The sequence below is a fragment of the Prunus avium genome, chromosome 1 (genome assembly GCF_965620075.1).
Source record: "Prunus avium chromosome 1, drPruAviu1.hap1.1, whole genome shotgun sequence".
In the NCBI taxonomy this organism is placed as follows: Eukaryota; Viridiplantae; Streptophyta; class Magnoliopsida; order Rosales; family Rosaceae; genus Prunus; species Prunus avium.
The window spans coordinates 40,995,993-41,011,162 of NC_142284.1; the positions used below are offsets into that span (position 1 = coordinate 40,995,993).

The 15,170-nt window shown below is 37.4% G+C and overlaps 1 protein-coding gene across 1 annotated transcript; it reads left to right on the top strand.

The window, feature by feature from the left end:
- The first annotated feature begins 7,497 nt into the window (after nt 1-7,497).
- On the top strand, nt 7,498-14,943 carry LOC110751419 (uncharacterized). Its single transcript, XM_088254636.1, has 4 exons — nt 7,498-7,972; nt 10,735-11,230; nt 14,369-14,441; nt 14,549-14,943. The coding sequence occupies exons 2-4, from the start codon at nt 11,052-11,054 to the stop codon at nt 14,765-14,767; spliced, it is 471 nt and encodes a 156-aa protein (XP_088110762.1). The 5' UTR covers nt 7,498-7,972; nt 10,735-11,051; the 3' UTR covers nt 14,768-14,943.
- The last annotated feature ends 227 nt before the right edge of the window (nt 14,944-15,170 follow it).

Consider the following 15,170-nt stretch of genomic DNA (forward strand, 5'->3'; position numbering starts at 1 on the left):
TTGACATAATTTTCCACAACTTCTTCAATGCATTCCATTTATTTCAGTTTCGTGTCAAAAACCTTCTCAACTGTAAAATAATAATCACAACAAATCTCGCAAGAACCATCTGAACATCGATCAAATATTGGAGGGAGATCCAAATCTAATAAATGATCAAATGTATGATCACCACTAACCATTTTTTATAACAGCTGATGTAGATTTGACTAACTACACAACTAGCGTGCAGTTCCTCCCCAGGATTTCAATTTTGCAATTGAATCCCACTCTGATACCAACTGATCTTCAGACTCTCCCAAATCAATACGGGCAGTCAATTGATAGAACTCTGTTGTGTATTCATCGACAGAGCGAGAACCTTGGCGCAAGTTCTGGAGTTGTTGATACAATGCTCTAGAGTAATTGTGTGGAAGGAAGGTGGTTCGCATATATACTTTAGCAATTTTTCCCACGTATCAATTTTCTGCTTTTCTTTTCGGACTCGAGTTTGCTTCAGTTGCTGCCACCCACCACACAGACGCTCTGCCTCGAAATCGAGTAGCCACTAAGGGAACCCGCTCGTCTTGTGGCACATCTTTGAAATCCAAAAACTTCTTCAACTGCGCAGCAACCCAATCCAAGAATTCTTCTGGTTGCAAACATCCTTTAAATTCTAGAATTTTGAGTTTGAAACCCGACTCCCATCGCCCATGATCTCGTGGGGGAACATGTCTTCTTCGTCTATGATTCCCAAATGGATTTTCAGCCTCTTCACTTTCATAACGTTCTTCCTCCTCTTCATGATGACTTTGAGATCGGTTCTCAATATTTAGTGCAGCAATTTGTTCCGCAATCTTGTCAAAGCGCTCCTCAAATTGTTGGATTTGTTCCTCTAAACGTGCGTACCTTGCATCCTCAACATTTTGCCGACCACCGCGTCCTCCGCCTCTTGGAGCCATAGAGCTAGACTTCTTTTTTTTTTATTTATTTTTTATATTTTTATATTATTATTATTTTTTATAAATTTAATTTTTTCGGGCACCAGGATCTCGGAGTGCAGGCCGAAAGCCTGCTCTGATACCAACTGATGCAGCGGAACAAGAACAAAAGATAATTTTCGAGCAAACTTAACTCCGTTGATTCTAAGAATACCCGGAATTAAAACTCTAATCTGTTAATTTTGAGAATACCCAAGAAAAGAGTAAAGATATGAGAGAAAAATCTCAATCTTCATTCAATAATAAACATCAACTGACCTTTCCTACAATTTCATGCATTATTTATAGGAGCCTCTCAATCAAGATGAGATAACTCCTCATAACTCTCCTAAACCTTTCTTATCCCAACTTCCCTCCTAATGATAACTTCACATTAAATCTCCCTATAACTCACAAAGATGAAAAGACTCTCCATAACTTTATTCATGAACCTAGATAACTCCCACATATGAAGAGACACTTATTTAATATAGGTTATTAAGACTTTCCTCATGCATGAACGTGATCCCAATGGTCCATGTATGTATTTGCTAAACGCGCTGTATCAATAAGCTAACCACCTAGTGGGCAATTAAGCTTGTAATAGATATTTTTTAGAGTGAGTTGCTCTCATTGTGAATCAATTGAAAAGAAAAAAAAATACAGAAACAAGTCTAGACTTCTCTCTAAAGCTAGACCTCTAAGTTCCAATTCCAAAATTCTCTTTCTCTTATCTTTGCATAATATCTTGAGTGATTTTCTACTTGTATTACCAAAAAATTCCAACATACTGATAATGTCAGATGGGCTTATGGGTTGCGTGAAATTTCTAAAACAAGGGCAATTGCTAGAAATTAAGATTCAAAAGTCAGGAAGGGAGCTTCGAAGTTGGGATTTCTTTTTGCTAAGGGGAAAAAATGGATAGGAAAAAAAATTAGAAAAACAAGATGGACGAAATTGTGTCTTTTTGTCCGCTGCTGACTACTAACGGTGGAGAAATCATTGAAATTACAGAGGCGATGGGAGACGAAGAAAGGACAAAGAGTATTAACAGAGTTTGTCTTATGTTAAGTTTATGGACAAATGTCAAAATATTAAATAGGTGATAAGGAGGGGACAGGTAGTTTGGGGACAAAAGATCCGAACTCTGAGCAAATGCATACATACACTATACATGACATTTCCAACAACTTTGATTTTGCCCAACTTAGTTGGGTCTTAATTCAGAGAGTTTGGATAGTTAATTACGAACAAACTGAGAGATTAGTAGTTAGCAAAGCAACATATCAATCAGTTGTGGTTTCAGCAATTGCTAAGTAAAGAGTAAATCTATCCATCCATGTAATCATATATATTGAGTTGTTGAAATTTGAATCTAGACAGAAACATGGGGAAGATGAATAGTAGAGAATAAAGTAGTTGTACATCTAGTAAGTGATAAAGCTCGACAAGCCCCCCAGAGCTTTCTCTATCCCCCAGCAAAGCATCTTGCATTTCCGAGGCGCATCTTCCTCGTCAATCTTTTTGATAGAGATCATAGATTCATAGAGATAGTGTCAGGTCTTCATTTGCCACATGCGTTTCAACAACTTGAACAACCTTTTTAACGCAGCTTCCACGTCACAACAATATATAACAAAGGACACCCATTTTAATCATTTTAATTGTGATTTTCAGCCATTTATTAGGAATAATTACTGGCATGTGGCTACTTGTTAAGCTCATAATTTCATACATATACATGCCCAATTTACTTACTTCTTTTGCTTAGTTTCCTATAATTCTGAGTTATTTGCCTCTATTTGTGTGTTTTGTAGGCCAATAGAGTAAGAGAGCATAATTCATGCAATTCAAGCATGTTTAGGCCTGATTTGGATGAATGGAAGAAGAGCTTAAAGACAAACTCATTTTGGCTACAGCCCCCTGCCAGTCCAGTTCCGTAGGTCATATTGCAAGCTTTGTTTCAGCAACCTACACAGCTCGGATGAGGCAGCATTCTTCATGAAAGTTGTTCCAATGGGTGTGTACTATAACATATCCAAAATTCATCCCCATTGGATAAATCTGGAGTCCGCTACCTAGCAAACACAGAACCATGCTCAGGATGGATTTTGTCAGCGAGCAAAACGAGTTAGCAATTTGTTTTGGCCTTAACTTCTTCATCCGAGCTTGGATTGGGCCAATACTTTTGTGGTTGGATCAAACACATTCTGAACTTCACAATAGACATCTTAAAGTCATCATTTGATTCAGCCTAGCCCAATTCGTAAGCCCAAGAAGTTGCTGGTCATGCTGACATGAGGATGAGCTGGTTGGAAGCTTGGTCATGGTGAGCTAGGTATGAGCTATTGTAGCTGGTTGGAAGCTTGGTCATGGTGACATGAAGATGAGCTAGGGCTGCTGGTGGGATTTATTGGTGAAGTGCATCAACCAATTCAGATTTTATAATGCAAGTGTTGTATGCATTAGTGAAGTGCATCAACCAATTCATCTTTTATAATGCAAGTGTTGTATGCATTAGCCATATTGAATTCAGATTTATCACTCCCCTCTCCCTATAAATACCACATCCATTCCACATTCAAGACACAACAAATCCTGGGATTCACAACCCCACAATTCACTCCAGCCATCCTCAAACACTCTCAAAATCCCAAACACTCCAACAATCACCAAAACAACTCCAGCAAACCTCTCTTCCATTTCCCTACGAATTTCATCTTCCTTAGCCATCACCACTCACTCAAACTCATCCCAAATCACCTCCATATCCTTCATACATCTTTCTAGAAGTGGGGAAGCTCTTGGAGAAGCATTAGAAGTGGAGAAGCACTTGGAGAAGCCTTGGACACCACAAGAACTTCAGAAAAAGGGTTTTTCTACTCTTATTGCATTCATTATGTTTTCTCATTTCTGTTCAAGTCTCTTTTCCATTATGAGTAGCTAAATCCATAACTAGGGCTTCGATGTAACCTAACATGAATATTCTGGGTTTATAAGTTTGGAGTTTCAAGTTTGATTCATGATTCATGTTCTTATTCATTATGCTTATAAGTTAACATGCTTGTTTGAATGATTGATCACTATTAGAACTTGTTTGTTAACTATCTTGGTTTGAATTAAGAGTATACACCATGCTTTAATTCGAATTGAACTATGAATAGGAAGAGTATGTATGGACATTCGACAACAGGGATTAGATACATACTTGGTTGTTTAAAATGTTCTTCTATGCTTAATGGGTTCCTAATGCTTAATTTTAGGTTAGACAACAAATGATCAAATTAGGGAATTAGGAACACAATGTTAGGACCAAACACCATGGCCTAATCATACTTTAGCTAGAATCAATCTTTGAATCTGAATTAGACTTGTTACTTGAATCTTTATAACCCAGAATTGAATTGTTATGGTGATTCGAATGCCCTAGTCTCAAAATCTGTTTTCCAACTCTTAAAACCACTCTTTGTTACATTTGTTTACTTGTTTTTGTTTGCAATTTCATTTTGCTTCTTTTGTTCAACAATCACAACCACTCTTGTTTTAAATTCTGTTTTAGACATAACCTCCTACTTTCTTGAATTTGGTAATCTAAGTACATAACTAGTTTTAACTTCTCAGTCTTCGTGGGTACGACCTCGTACTTGTCTTGCTATACTACTAATTGCCCCGTACAATTGCGAGTTAACATAATATTAACAACACTACTCGAAGTCGATATTGTAAGTTATTTCAAGCCTTTATTCAATAATACTAACCTTGATCAGACATGGCTTCAGTAGGTAGGATAGAGATCTTCTTCTTCTATGCAGTACTTAAGCTCTTTCTCTTATGGGGTGAGATTTCTGTATGAGTAGGTTAGATCGACTGCTAGAGAAGGGACTTCTATTTATATGCATTTACTTAAGTTTCCTGCCCATTAAGAAATACTTAAGTAATCCAGATTGCATTAGGGTAGTGTGTTTCAATCCATATGGAATTAGGAATTCTCTAAGTTCTTTTCTTATTAAAACACTCTTTAGAAAAGGAACCGCAGATAATGTTTGAGTCTGCACTCCTAGATCAGTGTGAATTGCCAAATCCTTATAGGATTAGAAGACCACATTCACGTAAGACAAGTTATTGTCTTACAGATATTCCCATGAAGCTAGTTCATAGTTGCGTCTAGGTTCACTGACAATTTTTCTGTAATCTTTGAACACAGTAGGATAAATTAGGGTACATATGTACTACCCGTGATCATTTCCCCAATGAAGTGATCAAGGGAACTCTAAGGAACAACTGACGATCTCTTCTGATTTCTTTCTCTTGTTGTGGTGTTCTTGTGTAGGGGAGTTACCTACAATATTTATAGTAGCTAGCTAGGCTACTGCTCATTCATGATATCTGAATTAAGAAGGCCTTGCTATAGCCCTTCTCGTATGTACTACGTACAACGTAGGAGAACCATTAGATTAGACACATGATATCCTCAGACCTTGTAGGGTTGCCCAATGACCTAAATTGATGATGAACCTGGTCAGAATTGTGGGGAACATGAGAGGGTGGGAATATTGTTGAAGTGAGTGGTCACAAGTTCTCCCCATGGCCACAGCTTTTCTATTTTTAGCACACATCCTCTTCAATCACTTTCATTCCTATATTTAAGGTCTTACATTTTCAAAACAAAATCTCCAATACACGTAGGCTTGCATTGGAGCCCCCTAAGTCACATTATACTTAGCTTATCAGATTAAGTCAAGATTCTATGGATGGAGAGTTGAACGAATCGGCGCAGGCCAAGTGGTGATCTTGTTGCCATTGCTCAACTTGGAGAAGCTTTAAAGCTGAAGTGCCTCTCCTCGTGATGGACTTCAATTGCTTCGTCGTCCATGGCAATTGATGATCAGTGATGAGCAATAGTTTCTTAAAGGGAAGAAGTAGCTAATATTTTAGAGTTGTGTAGAGTTAGGGATGGGACTAACAAGTATATATAGAGATTGGAAACATTTGAGGAAAAATTAGGGTGGTTTGTTTCCAAATTCGCTTTCTTCCGCGCAACAAGTTTCTTAAACACGCACTTGTTTTAGGAAAAATTAGAAACATTTTTTTTAGGTAAGACCCAAGGGTATCCACCGCCTACAGCAGTGACTAATCCCTTTCGCCGTGGGAGCTCTCCCAATGGAGGTAAACGGCTGGCCACGAAATGCGCTCCATTCCCATGTGCGGGGATCGAACCTCCAACCTCATGGTTAAGGAATGAGGTGAGCTACCACCACACCACATCTCATGGTTAATTAGAAACATTTTTTAATCTCAAGTAAAGTTGGTAATTCAAACAAGCAACCGGCATTTTAAATGGAGCTAGCCCGGTCCACTAACTTGTGTTAGCCAGCTAGCTATTGCTTGGAGAGATATATATATATATATATCTTGGATTTCCTTCCATAACTCTTTTTTAATTCAAATTTTATTCCTAGCATAAATCAAGTGCTTAGGATTGAATTTGATTAGATAAGTCATAAGATTCAAAATTTTGTTAAAGCAAGAAATAAGATAGAGTTGAACGAGTTTTTTTTTTTTTTTAAATTTTATTTTGTGAGGATTAGAAAGGATATATTTGTGTTATGACTAATTCATCTTTTACCTCCATGAAAAACAATTTAGATTATCAATTGTATATAAAAAAATTTGGGGTCAATGGGTCAATATACTTGAAATCTTAGTCAATTATGATATCAGATTTTTTAAAGGCAAAATAGGATTTTAGGTTCCAATAACATAGCCCCTCTCTTTGAACAAAAAAAATAAAATAACTTTACAACTCTGTTTATTTTGCGTGAAAGTGCCGGGGCCCAGCTCATTTCTACTGGAACACTTTGCTTGGATATTTATTCTGTTGGGGCCATAGTGCTTTTGGATGTTAAATCTTAACGTGGGCCTATTTCCTTTGTCAATAAACTCCTTAAATGGGTTTGTATGGTTCTTTCTCTTTCCTCTCTCTCTCTCTAGCATGAAACCCTAATGTACCTTTTAGCTTTGGAGGAATTGGGGCAAAAATTGGATCTTTAAACTCAAAAGGACCAAAAGCCAAAGAACACCGAAAATCCGACGCGATTCGGGGGAAAACCCCCCCGCTCTAAAGCTTTCATGTTTACATGTTGTTATGTTATGTTTAGCTAAGGTTTTTAGCTTCCCTTGACAACTTTGTAATTGCACATATAATTCATCAAGCTCAAGGTTAATTAGACTAGGTTAGTCTAGTTGAAGATGATTCTTGTGGCTGAGATCAACAGTGGCACGATGCAATCAAGATCTTCAAAGGTAAATCATGCATTGCATATATATTAGGACATATCGAGTCAACGTGATGACTAGTCATCCATTACTGATAGCTCATTTAAAATCTCACGTGAGACTCACACTTGGCCAGCTGTAGGTTTTCTTTCCTAACGATTTTTGTCTCTTTATAGCTTCAATTATTAGCTGCCATGTGGATTATTTTCTGACCTAGCTATTTTGGGTAAAAGAGTCTTGGCTCCTATAGCCGTCACTTTTATAGAGAGAGGTTTTTGAGAGTTTTGGTTTTGCTCTGCATCTTCTTCTCTTAGGAAAGTCTCCAATTTTCATTATGAGGTTTTAAAATTGTTTTTTAAAATATGTTTTGATCTTTGAAATCCACTTCACCCATTGAGAATTTTTTAGAGTAAAACTTTTACTTTGAATTCTTTACTTAGTGAGATTTGGATTTTCATTATGAGTTTTTGAAGATTGGTTTTTGAAATCTACATCTAGAGTTTAGTTTAAACACTTCATCATCCTAGCTAGATCAGATTCTCTGTTGATTTCTTCAAGAGGATGGTTTCTTGAAGAAATTGACCATTTCATTTTAGAATCTATATTTCATTCATCGGTGACGATCCGGAGCTGAGTTGCAGTGCCATTGGGTGAAGAAGCTGATGGATTAGCTGCCATTTCCATGAAGGACAAGCTACTATCTCAACTAAGTTTAGAGAAGAAGGTTGCACAGGGAGGTAGTGCTCATTTCCTTAATAGATCTAGGATTGTTTGAGTTGGTGATTACTTTTGCCTGTAAGAATCTTCTTGACTTAATGGATTGCCTAGTCAGAGTGATGACCCCCAGTTTTTCCCAATTGTGGGTTTCTGGGTGAACATTTCTGGGGTGTTGTCCTTATTTTTATGACTAGCCATATTGTATCTGTTATCTCTGAAATGTTGATGAATGTTCACACACTGATCACTCTATTTGTTGCTAGCATAGGGGATGCCTAGATTGACAGGTCCTTCCGAGTGCCTAGGTTGTCATGTGGTTATCTTCTAGGCTTGCAGGTTCTTATATTTGATTTGTGATGAGTATGTGCTTTGCTTGTTTATTCGTAAGTCAATGACTAGTATTTGACTAGTCATATTGTTTCTAGGATTATTTGAGCATTATTGTAATAGATCTTTCTAATTGGGGTTTAATTTACCTCTTTCACCTAAGTACCAATTTCACATGTGTTTGACCGGGTCAACTCTTAACTAGTGTGGACCTTTAATTATTTGGTTGATCGATTGCATGAGTCAAGTCAACGATTGGAATAAGGATATTGTTTGCCTCTTTCCCTGGAATGAGATACTCATCCTTTCGGCAGATCACAGTTTGCATATATGCAAAACTAATTCATCAAAAACACAAAAAGAAAATTTATGCACACATATCATACTATTATTGGCAAGAATATAGAATTTCCAACTTGGGAATGAGAGAAGTATTTTCCTTGCAATAATATTTAGTCAATTACGATTTTAGATAATTTTTTTATAGGGAAAAATCCTAATTTTAGGTTCCAAGAGCATAACAACTCTCTGATTATTTTGGGTGTTTGCATGAAAGTATTTTGTTTTGGACCACCTCCTCCAGGCCCATCTCATTTCTATTGGAACAACTTCGTTTGCATATTTTTTTTCTGTTGGGGCCATAGTGCTTTTGGATGTTAAATCTTAACATTGGGCCCATTCCTTAAACGGGGTCGTAAGACTTTCTCTTTCCTCTCTCTCCAGCATGAAACCCTAATTAAAAAATTCTTTAGAGTTTCGTATCCTATTTTTGTGGTGATATAATATTGGTACTGAAAATTTGTGACAAAAAAAAGGCATATGGGAAACCTTGTATTGGCTCATTTGGGCATAATTCAACTTAACTGTCTATGTGATGAGGAGGTTCCTCCTCAACTTCCCTCAGGATGATGAGCTCATCAGCCATCATGAGGTAACAATGGCCATGGCAGGTTTTAGTATTTTGTTTGAACAGAACCAAAGATTAATTCAATGTAAAATCATGGAAGCTAGGAAGAAAATTAAACATAATATAACTTGTTTTCCTTAATTTGCTTTGTTGTCTGTAAATCCAATGGCTGACTTTTCCACTTTTGCTTCTAATATTCTGTATCATTCTTGGCCATAGAATTAATTGTCTAGTGGGCAATACAGAGGCAGCCAACAAGTCCTATTGTCCTCAGCCTCTAGTTTTAGGCACAAACTTTGCTCTGTCAGGTTCGTCCCTTCTTGGACTGTTTTGCTGCAACTGTCTATATTGATTTGGTTTTCTCCTGTTGTTGATCTCTTGTGGCAAACAAAACAAAATAGAAAAAGTTAACGATCAATGGAGTTTTTGAAAAGAAAATCAAAACTGAAGAAAATATAAGAACCAGTTATTGTATGACATTGCTGAGAATAAGTCCTTACTGCGCTGCTGCTATTGCTGCAGAACTGTCCAATGTTATTCCATGCTGATCAATTCATGAAAAATAAAGTGTGCGTGCATACAGTTTAAGATTAGCTGCAAAAAGAGAAATGTAGAAAACTAGATCATTACCAGAGCTTCATACACCAAGTACATTGCGATGGGGGACTAAAACTCGAAATCCATGGTGGTGGAAATGTTGAAAGCTTGTAAGCGCTTTGTTCTTCTTTGTAAAATCAAATGCCACCAGGAGTTCCCCCAAACACTTCAGTGGGATATATAATTGATCAAAATGAATTATTTCCCAATGAAGTGGTCAAGGGAACTCTCGGTGATACCTGGCAATATTTCCTCCTTTTTCATCAAAGCTTCTACAATAAGTACATTGCGACGGATAGGCCCTTTCGTTCTTTGTAAAATCAAATGCCACCAAGAGTTCCCCCAAACACTTCAGTAGGATATATAATTGATCAAAAAGAATTATTTCCCAATGAAGTGGTCAAGGGAACTCTCAGTGACACTCGACAATTTTTCCTCCTCCTTCATTAGAGCTTCTACAATAAGTACATTGCCACGGATAAGCCCTTTCGTATTTTGTATAGTCAAATGCAACCAGGAGTTCCCCCAAACACTTCAGTAGGATATATAATTGATCAGAAATAATTATTTCCCAATGAAGTGAGTAAGGGAACTCTCGGTGACACCTGACAACATTCATCCTTCTTTATTAGAGCTGCTACAATAAGTACATTGTAATGGATAAGCCCCTTCATTATTCTTTGTAAAATCAAATGCCACTTGGAGTTCCCCCAAACACTTCAGTAGGATGTATAGTTGAAAGAATACTATTTCCCAATGAAGTGGTCAAGGGAACTCTAGGTGACACCTAACAAAGTTCCTACTTCTTTCTTTCTACTTCTTTCAAAGCTTGTTTTGGTTTGTTGGTTATGAGTTGCAACTACCTCTGCTATATATATAGTGTCTGGCCCTCTTTGTGTTTGGTTGTGTCTATGTTGCCTTGTTCCTTATTTCCTTGTCCTTGTTCAATAGGAAGAAAATCGGAGGAGGAAATCGATCTTTAAGTAATGCACCTAGACGACATTGGAGGCTAGATGGAAGAAAGGAATAATATTGAGGTGATTGTCATGTGCCATTCTATCCTCTGTTCACATGCATTTTCCTCCATGAGAGAAGCCTTTCCTTTTCAGCGTTTTCAACTCATATATAAAAGCACTAGTACTTAGTAGATTCTGGTATATACAATCAATCGCGGCACATAATAACAGAAGGCTTGAAATTAATTACCTGGCCCACACTTATTCTCAAGGAGATCTATCAGATTGCCTCAGGGCTGATCATAACCTCATATGTGCTGTGGCTACTTGCTAAGACCTGCTTCTGGAATGTATGCTTTTGCATCCAAGAAAATGCTGAAAGGGACAAGTTGGGATATGAAAGGGAACGAAGGGTTGAGACTTGTGAGAGCTTATGGCCACAAACCACTCACTTCACTTTTGTTCTCTCCAGTGACTGCAATCCTGACCAGGTTCAATTTTCAAAACTTCAACTCTGCCATTTTTTTTTTCTCTACTGGTCCTCCCATTCTGATGAAGCCCACCGTTTTATAAATGAAGTCTATATCAAATGACATATGTGCCCTTCATGATCGATCATATATAGTGGATACTGAGTTGCTTGCATTCCCTTATGAAGAAAAAGGGAGATATATTGTACCCCATTAAGGAAGTGTTTAGGGGAACTCCGGTTGGCTAGACCAGCCATTTTCTGCTGTTTTGGTGTTTGGTTCATGATGTTGCTCTCTGCATTCTATGTTTTCCATATAAGGTTTTGAACTTGTTCAGGGAATTGGGATTTTGATCCTATATTAGCATTTCCTCTTTAATTCAGTGGAGTCTTACTAAACCCTGAATTTTTTTTTTTTGGGTCAAATCGGATTAACCGAACTTCGTATAATAGGGGAGAACCCAAAAGAAGAGACTCCCAAATTATCAAACTGGCCAGCACATGATCACTGAGCACAGACAACAAAACAAAGGAAACAATATTAAAAACACCTAACACAGCACAAGGACTGCGTCTAGATAACCAATTGCTAGGTGAGAGACAACAAGACAACCTCAAGCTCAGAGGAGTCAGTGCCATCCAGACCGGCACACAGCATTAGGCACTTGTTGGCGGGCAAGGGAGACCATCGTTGTTGAGAACATGGACAAGTGACTTTCTATTTACTGAAGTGTTTGGGGGGACCCTTAGCTAGCTCACACTTCCTAGCTGCTTGCATTCATTGGACTCTTGCAGCATGTGGTCCATGGGCTTTTTATTCAGTATCATTTCAATTTCAACCTACCGACTAAATAAAAAAAACATCATGACAGTTGACAAAATAGAAAGATCCTTCATCCGAGAATCTCCTTATGAAATTCTAGAACAGGCTCATTCTAGGACCACTTCCATCTTCAGTAAAAATGTCCTCAGTTTCCAACTTTCACCCATTGTCATAAATCCTAGGGTTTCACCCATTGGCATGCATCCTAGGGTGAGTGAGTTAGGGAAGCCACCTCTATGTACTTTTCACTTTTTTCTTTTTCCTTTTACAAGCAATAACATTGAAGACATAGGTTGCACTACAAGGCACTTGCACATTTTACTCACTCGGATTTTCTTTAGATTTGGCAAAGTTTATTGGTAGCGCCATAAATCAAGTATTTTCACACAAACTTGATTTGCTTTAAGGAGATTCATTAACAAGAATTAACACCCGGCAGATTAAAACTCAAATTAATGTGTTTAAGTACTATACATATCCAGTTGACAAGGTTGCTTTACAAGGGCATGAGGGTGTGGGCCCTGGCTAACCCACATCATGTAATTCTCAAATAGCTGTAACGGCTGTACCAATGTGCACTTCAATGTCAGGTAGTACTAGTGCCTTAAACAACCGTGTCTAAAATCCAAAACCACACCAGAGACACAGAGGTGGAATTTGGCAAAGCACAATTTGGGAAAGGAGTTTAGAGATGTGGCATTGATGCTATGGTGATCATGGATTTTTGTTGATGTTATTATCTCTCAATTGAACAACCACCTGCAACTTTTAATGCTGTATCCTATATATGTATGTTGCGCTTGTATCCATGGTGAATCTATTTACTGGCTAAAAAGTTGCCGCTTGTATGATCCGAACAACTTCAAAATTAACCAAGGAACAACAAATTAAGCCTCAAGAGTAGGGGTGGGCATCAAAACCGGAATACCGATACCGTCCCGAAACCGTGCCATTCCGTGTCAAACTCGTGCCAAACCGTTTGGTGTTGATGCTTAAACGGGATGAAACCGTGTCATCCCGTTACTGTTTGGCACGACACCGGTATCAGATTTGTGATCCCGTTTGGTGCCATACCGTACGGTACAGTAACTAATTAATATTAAATAATAAATATTAAAATATTATTTCCAAAATTTCAGATTTAATATATCTCTCACATCTCTCTCTCACACGAAGGAACGAAAGATTTTTCAGATATCTCTCTCTCTCACACGAACGAACGAAAAGATTTTTCAGATCAGAAGCTTTTTTCCTCTCTCCTTCCCTTCCCTCCACCATCGATCGAATCCATCTCAAATCTCAATCTCCTCTTCTTCTTCTCCTCCTCTCTCTCTCTCTCTCTCTCTCTCTCTCTCTCTCTCTCTCTCTCTCTCTCTCTCTCTGTGTCGAAGTAGAACCCTAATAACCAAACATCTCTGTGTCGAAGTCGAATCGAACCCTAATAACCATCTCTCTCTGTTGGACATCAAACGTGCTTCTCCGAATTTCTGTGGGATCTTCTTCTTCAAGCCCATTACCCTCTGCTACCAATTTCAGTCCGATCTCAGATTCTCAGGTATTCATAATATATGGAAACTTGTTTTGGTTTGAAATTATTTGTTTTCAAATTTGAGAAATTGTTTTGATTTTGGGAAGACATGAATCTATTAATTCCATATGGTATAAATTCTCTTATTATTTAGGATGGATTGGTTTTGATTTTGGGAAGACATGAATTATTGACATGCATATGGGCAGTGGGCTAGGCTACTGTCAGTTTATGTATATATATATATATATATGATACTTCTGTTCTGTTCTTAAAGAAGTTGAGTGGGATTTGTTCTTAAAGAAAAATATTAAATAGATTCAAGACCATCTCCATTGTCAGTGTCCATTGTCCAAGAAGAACACACCATTTCAATTCAACACACAATTCCGTAGCATTTGCCAAAAACACTTGCTGTGCTCAGATTTCAGGCACAACTACCTGTCCCTTTTACATTATTATCTTCTTTTTCTTAAACAAGTAATACAACGCTTGTAAGTTGGGCCACTCCGTTTCCCTTTTCTATAATAACCCACCTCCTAATTCATCACCCCAAACCCATATATGATACTTCAAACATATATGATACTTTTTTTTTTAAAAAAAAACATTAATATGTTTCTGTACATGGTTTCTGATACTTCAAACATATCTGATATTAATGTACAGAAACCATGTGCATATCTGATACTTCGTGTTCAAATTAATATGTTTGATCTCCTAAAATATTAAATAGACGGTTTTTTTTTTGTGACAGTCACAGAACATATCTGATACTTCTGTTTTTTTGTGACTGTTATTTGATGCAGCTTTGCAGGTATATTATGCTTGCATCTGCAGCTCTCCAACGTAGCCCGAAGCCCCAATTGGGAATTTGGAATGGTAAGAGGCCCCGAAACTTGTTTTTACTATTATTACTGCTTTTGCTAAGCTTGTAACTATGAATCTATTAATAATATCCATCTGATACTTCTGTTCTCTGCATGCAGTCTGGATATATTGCTTCTTCAACAGGAACCTCACCATCATTTGAGATAGCACCACCACCAACACAATATGCACCATATCCAACCCAATTTGCAGAAGGAGAAGTACTGCCAGTGCCACCTCAAACTCAAACTGAAGATGATGATGATGACTCAGTAAGTGAAATCAACTCAGAAACTAAACCTAGAGGTGTTAAACGTAGTTGGGTTTGGGATCATTAGTACAAACACATTTGCTGCCACTAGTACAAACACATTTGGTGTAGATCCAAAGGGAAAGGGACATGCCATTTAATATTTCCATTTCTTGCTTTGAAGTTTGTACTTAATTTGACTTGATTTGTTTTGTAAAAGTCTATGTGAGAGATTTCCATTTCTTGCTTTGTAATTTGACTGTTGAAATGTCTTGAACTTGAACTCTTGATTGATTGTTTTGTTTGTTATTAGATTTGATTTTCAGATTTGATTGAACTTGAAAATTTGCAGATTTGATTGAACTCTTGTAAAAGCTTATATGAGATTTGATTGAACTTGAAAATTTGCAGATTTGATTGAACTCTTGTAAAAGCTTATATGAGATTTGAAAATTTGCAGATTTGATTGAACTCTTGTAACAGCCATTTGA

What these genes read in the sequence shown, in the direction of transcription:
- LOC110751419 (XM_088254636.1), top strand. Translation starts at nt 11,052, where the DNA reads ATGTGCTGTGGCTACTTGCTAAGACCTGCTTCTGGAATGTATGCTTTT. An exon ending in GTGACTGCAATCCTGACCAG is followed by an intron (nt 11,231 to 14,368) that starts GTTCAATTTTCA and finishes TATTTGATGCAG; the next exon opens with CTTTGCAGGTATATTATGCT. An exon ending in CCAATTGGGAATTTGGAATG is followed by an intron (nt 14,442 to 14,548) that starts GTAAGAGGCCCC and finishes CTCTGCATGCAG; the next exon opens with TCTGGATATATTGCTTCTTC.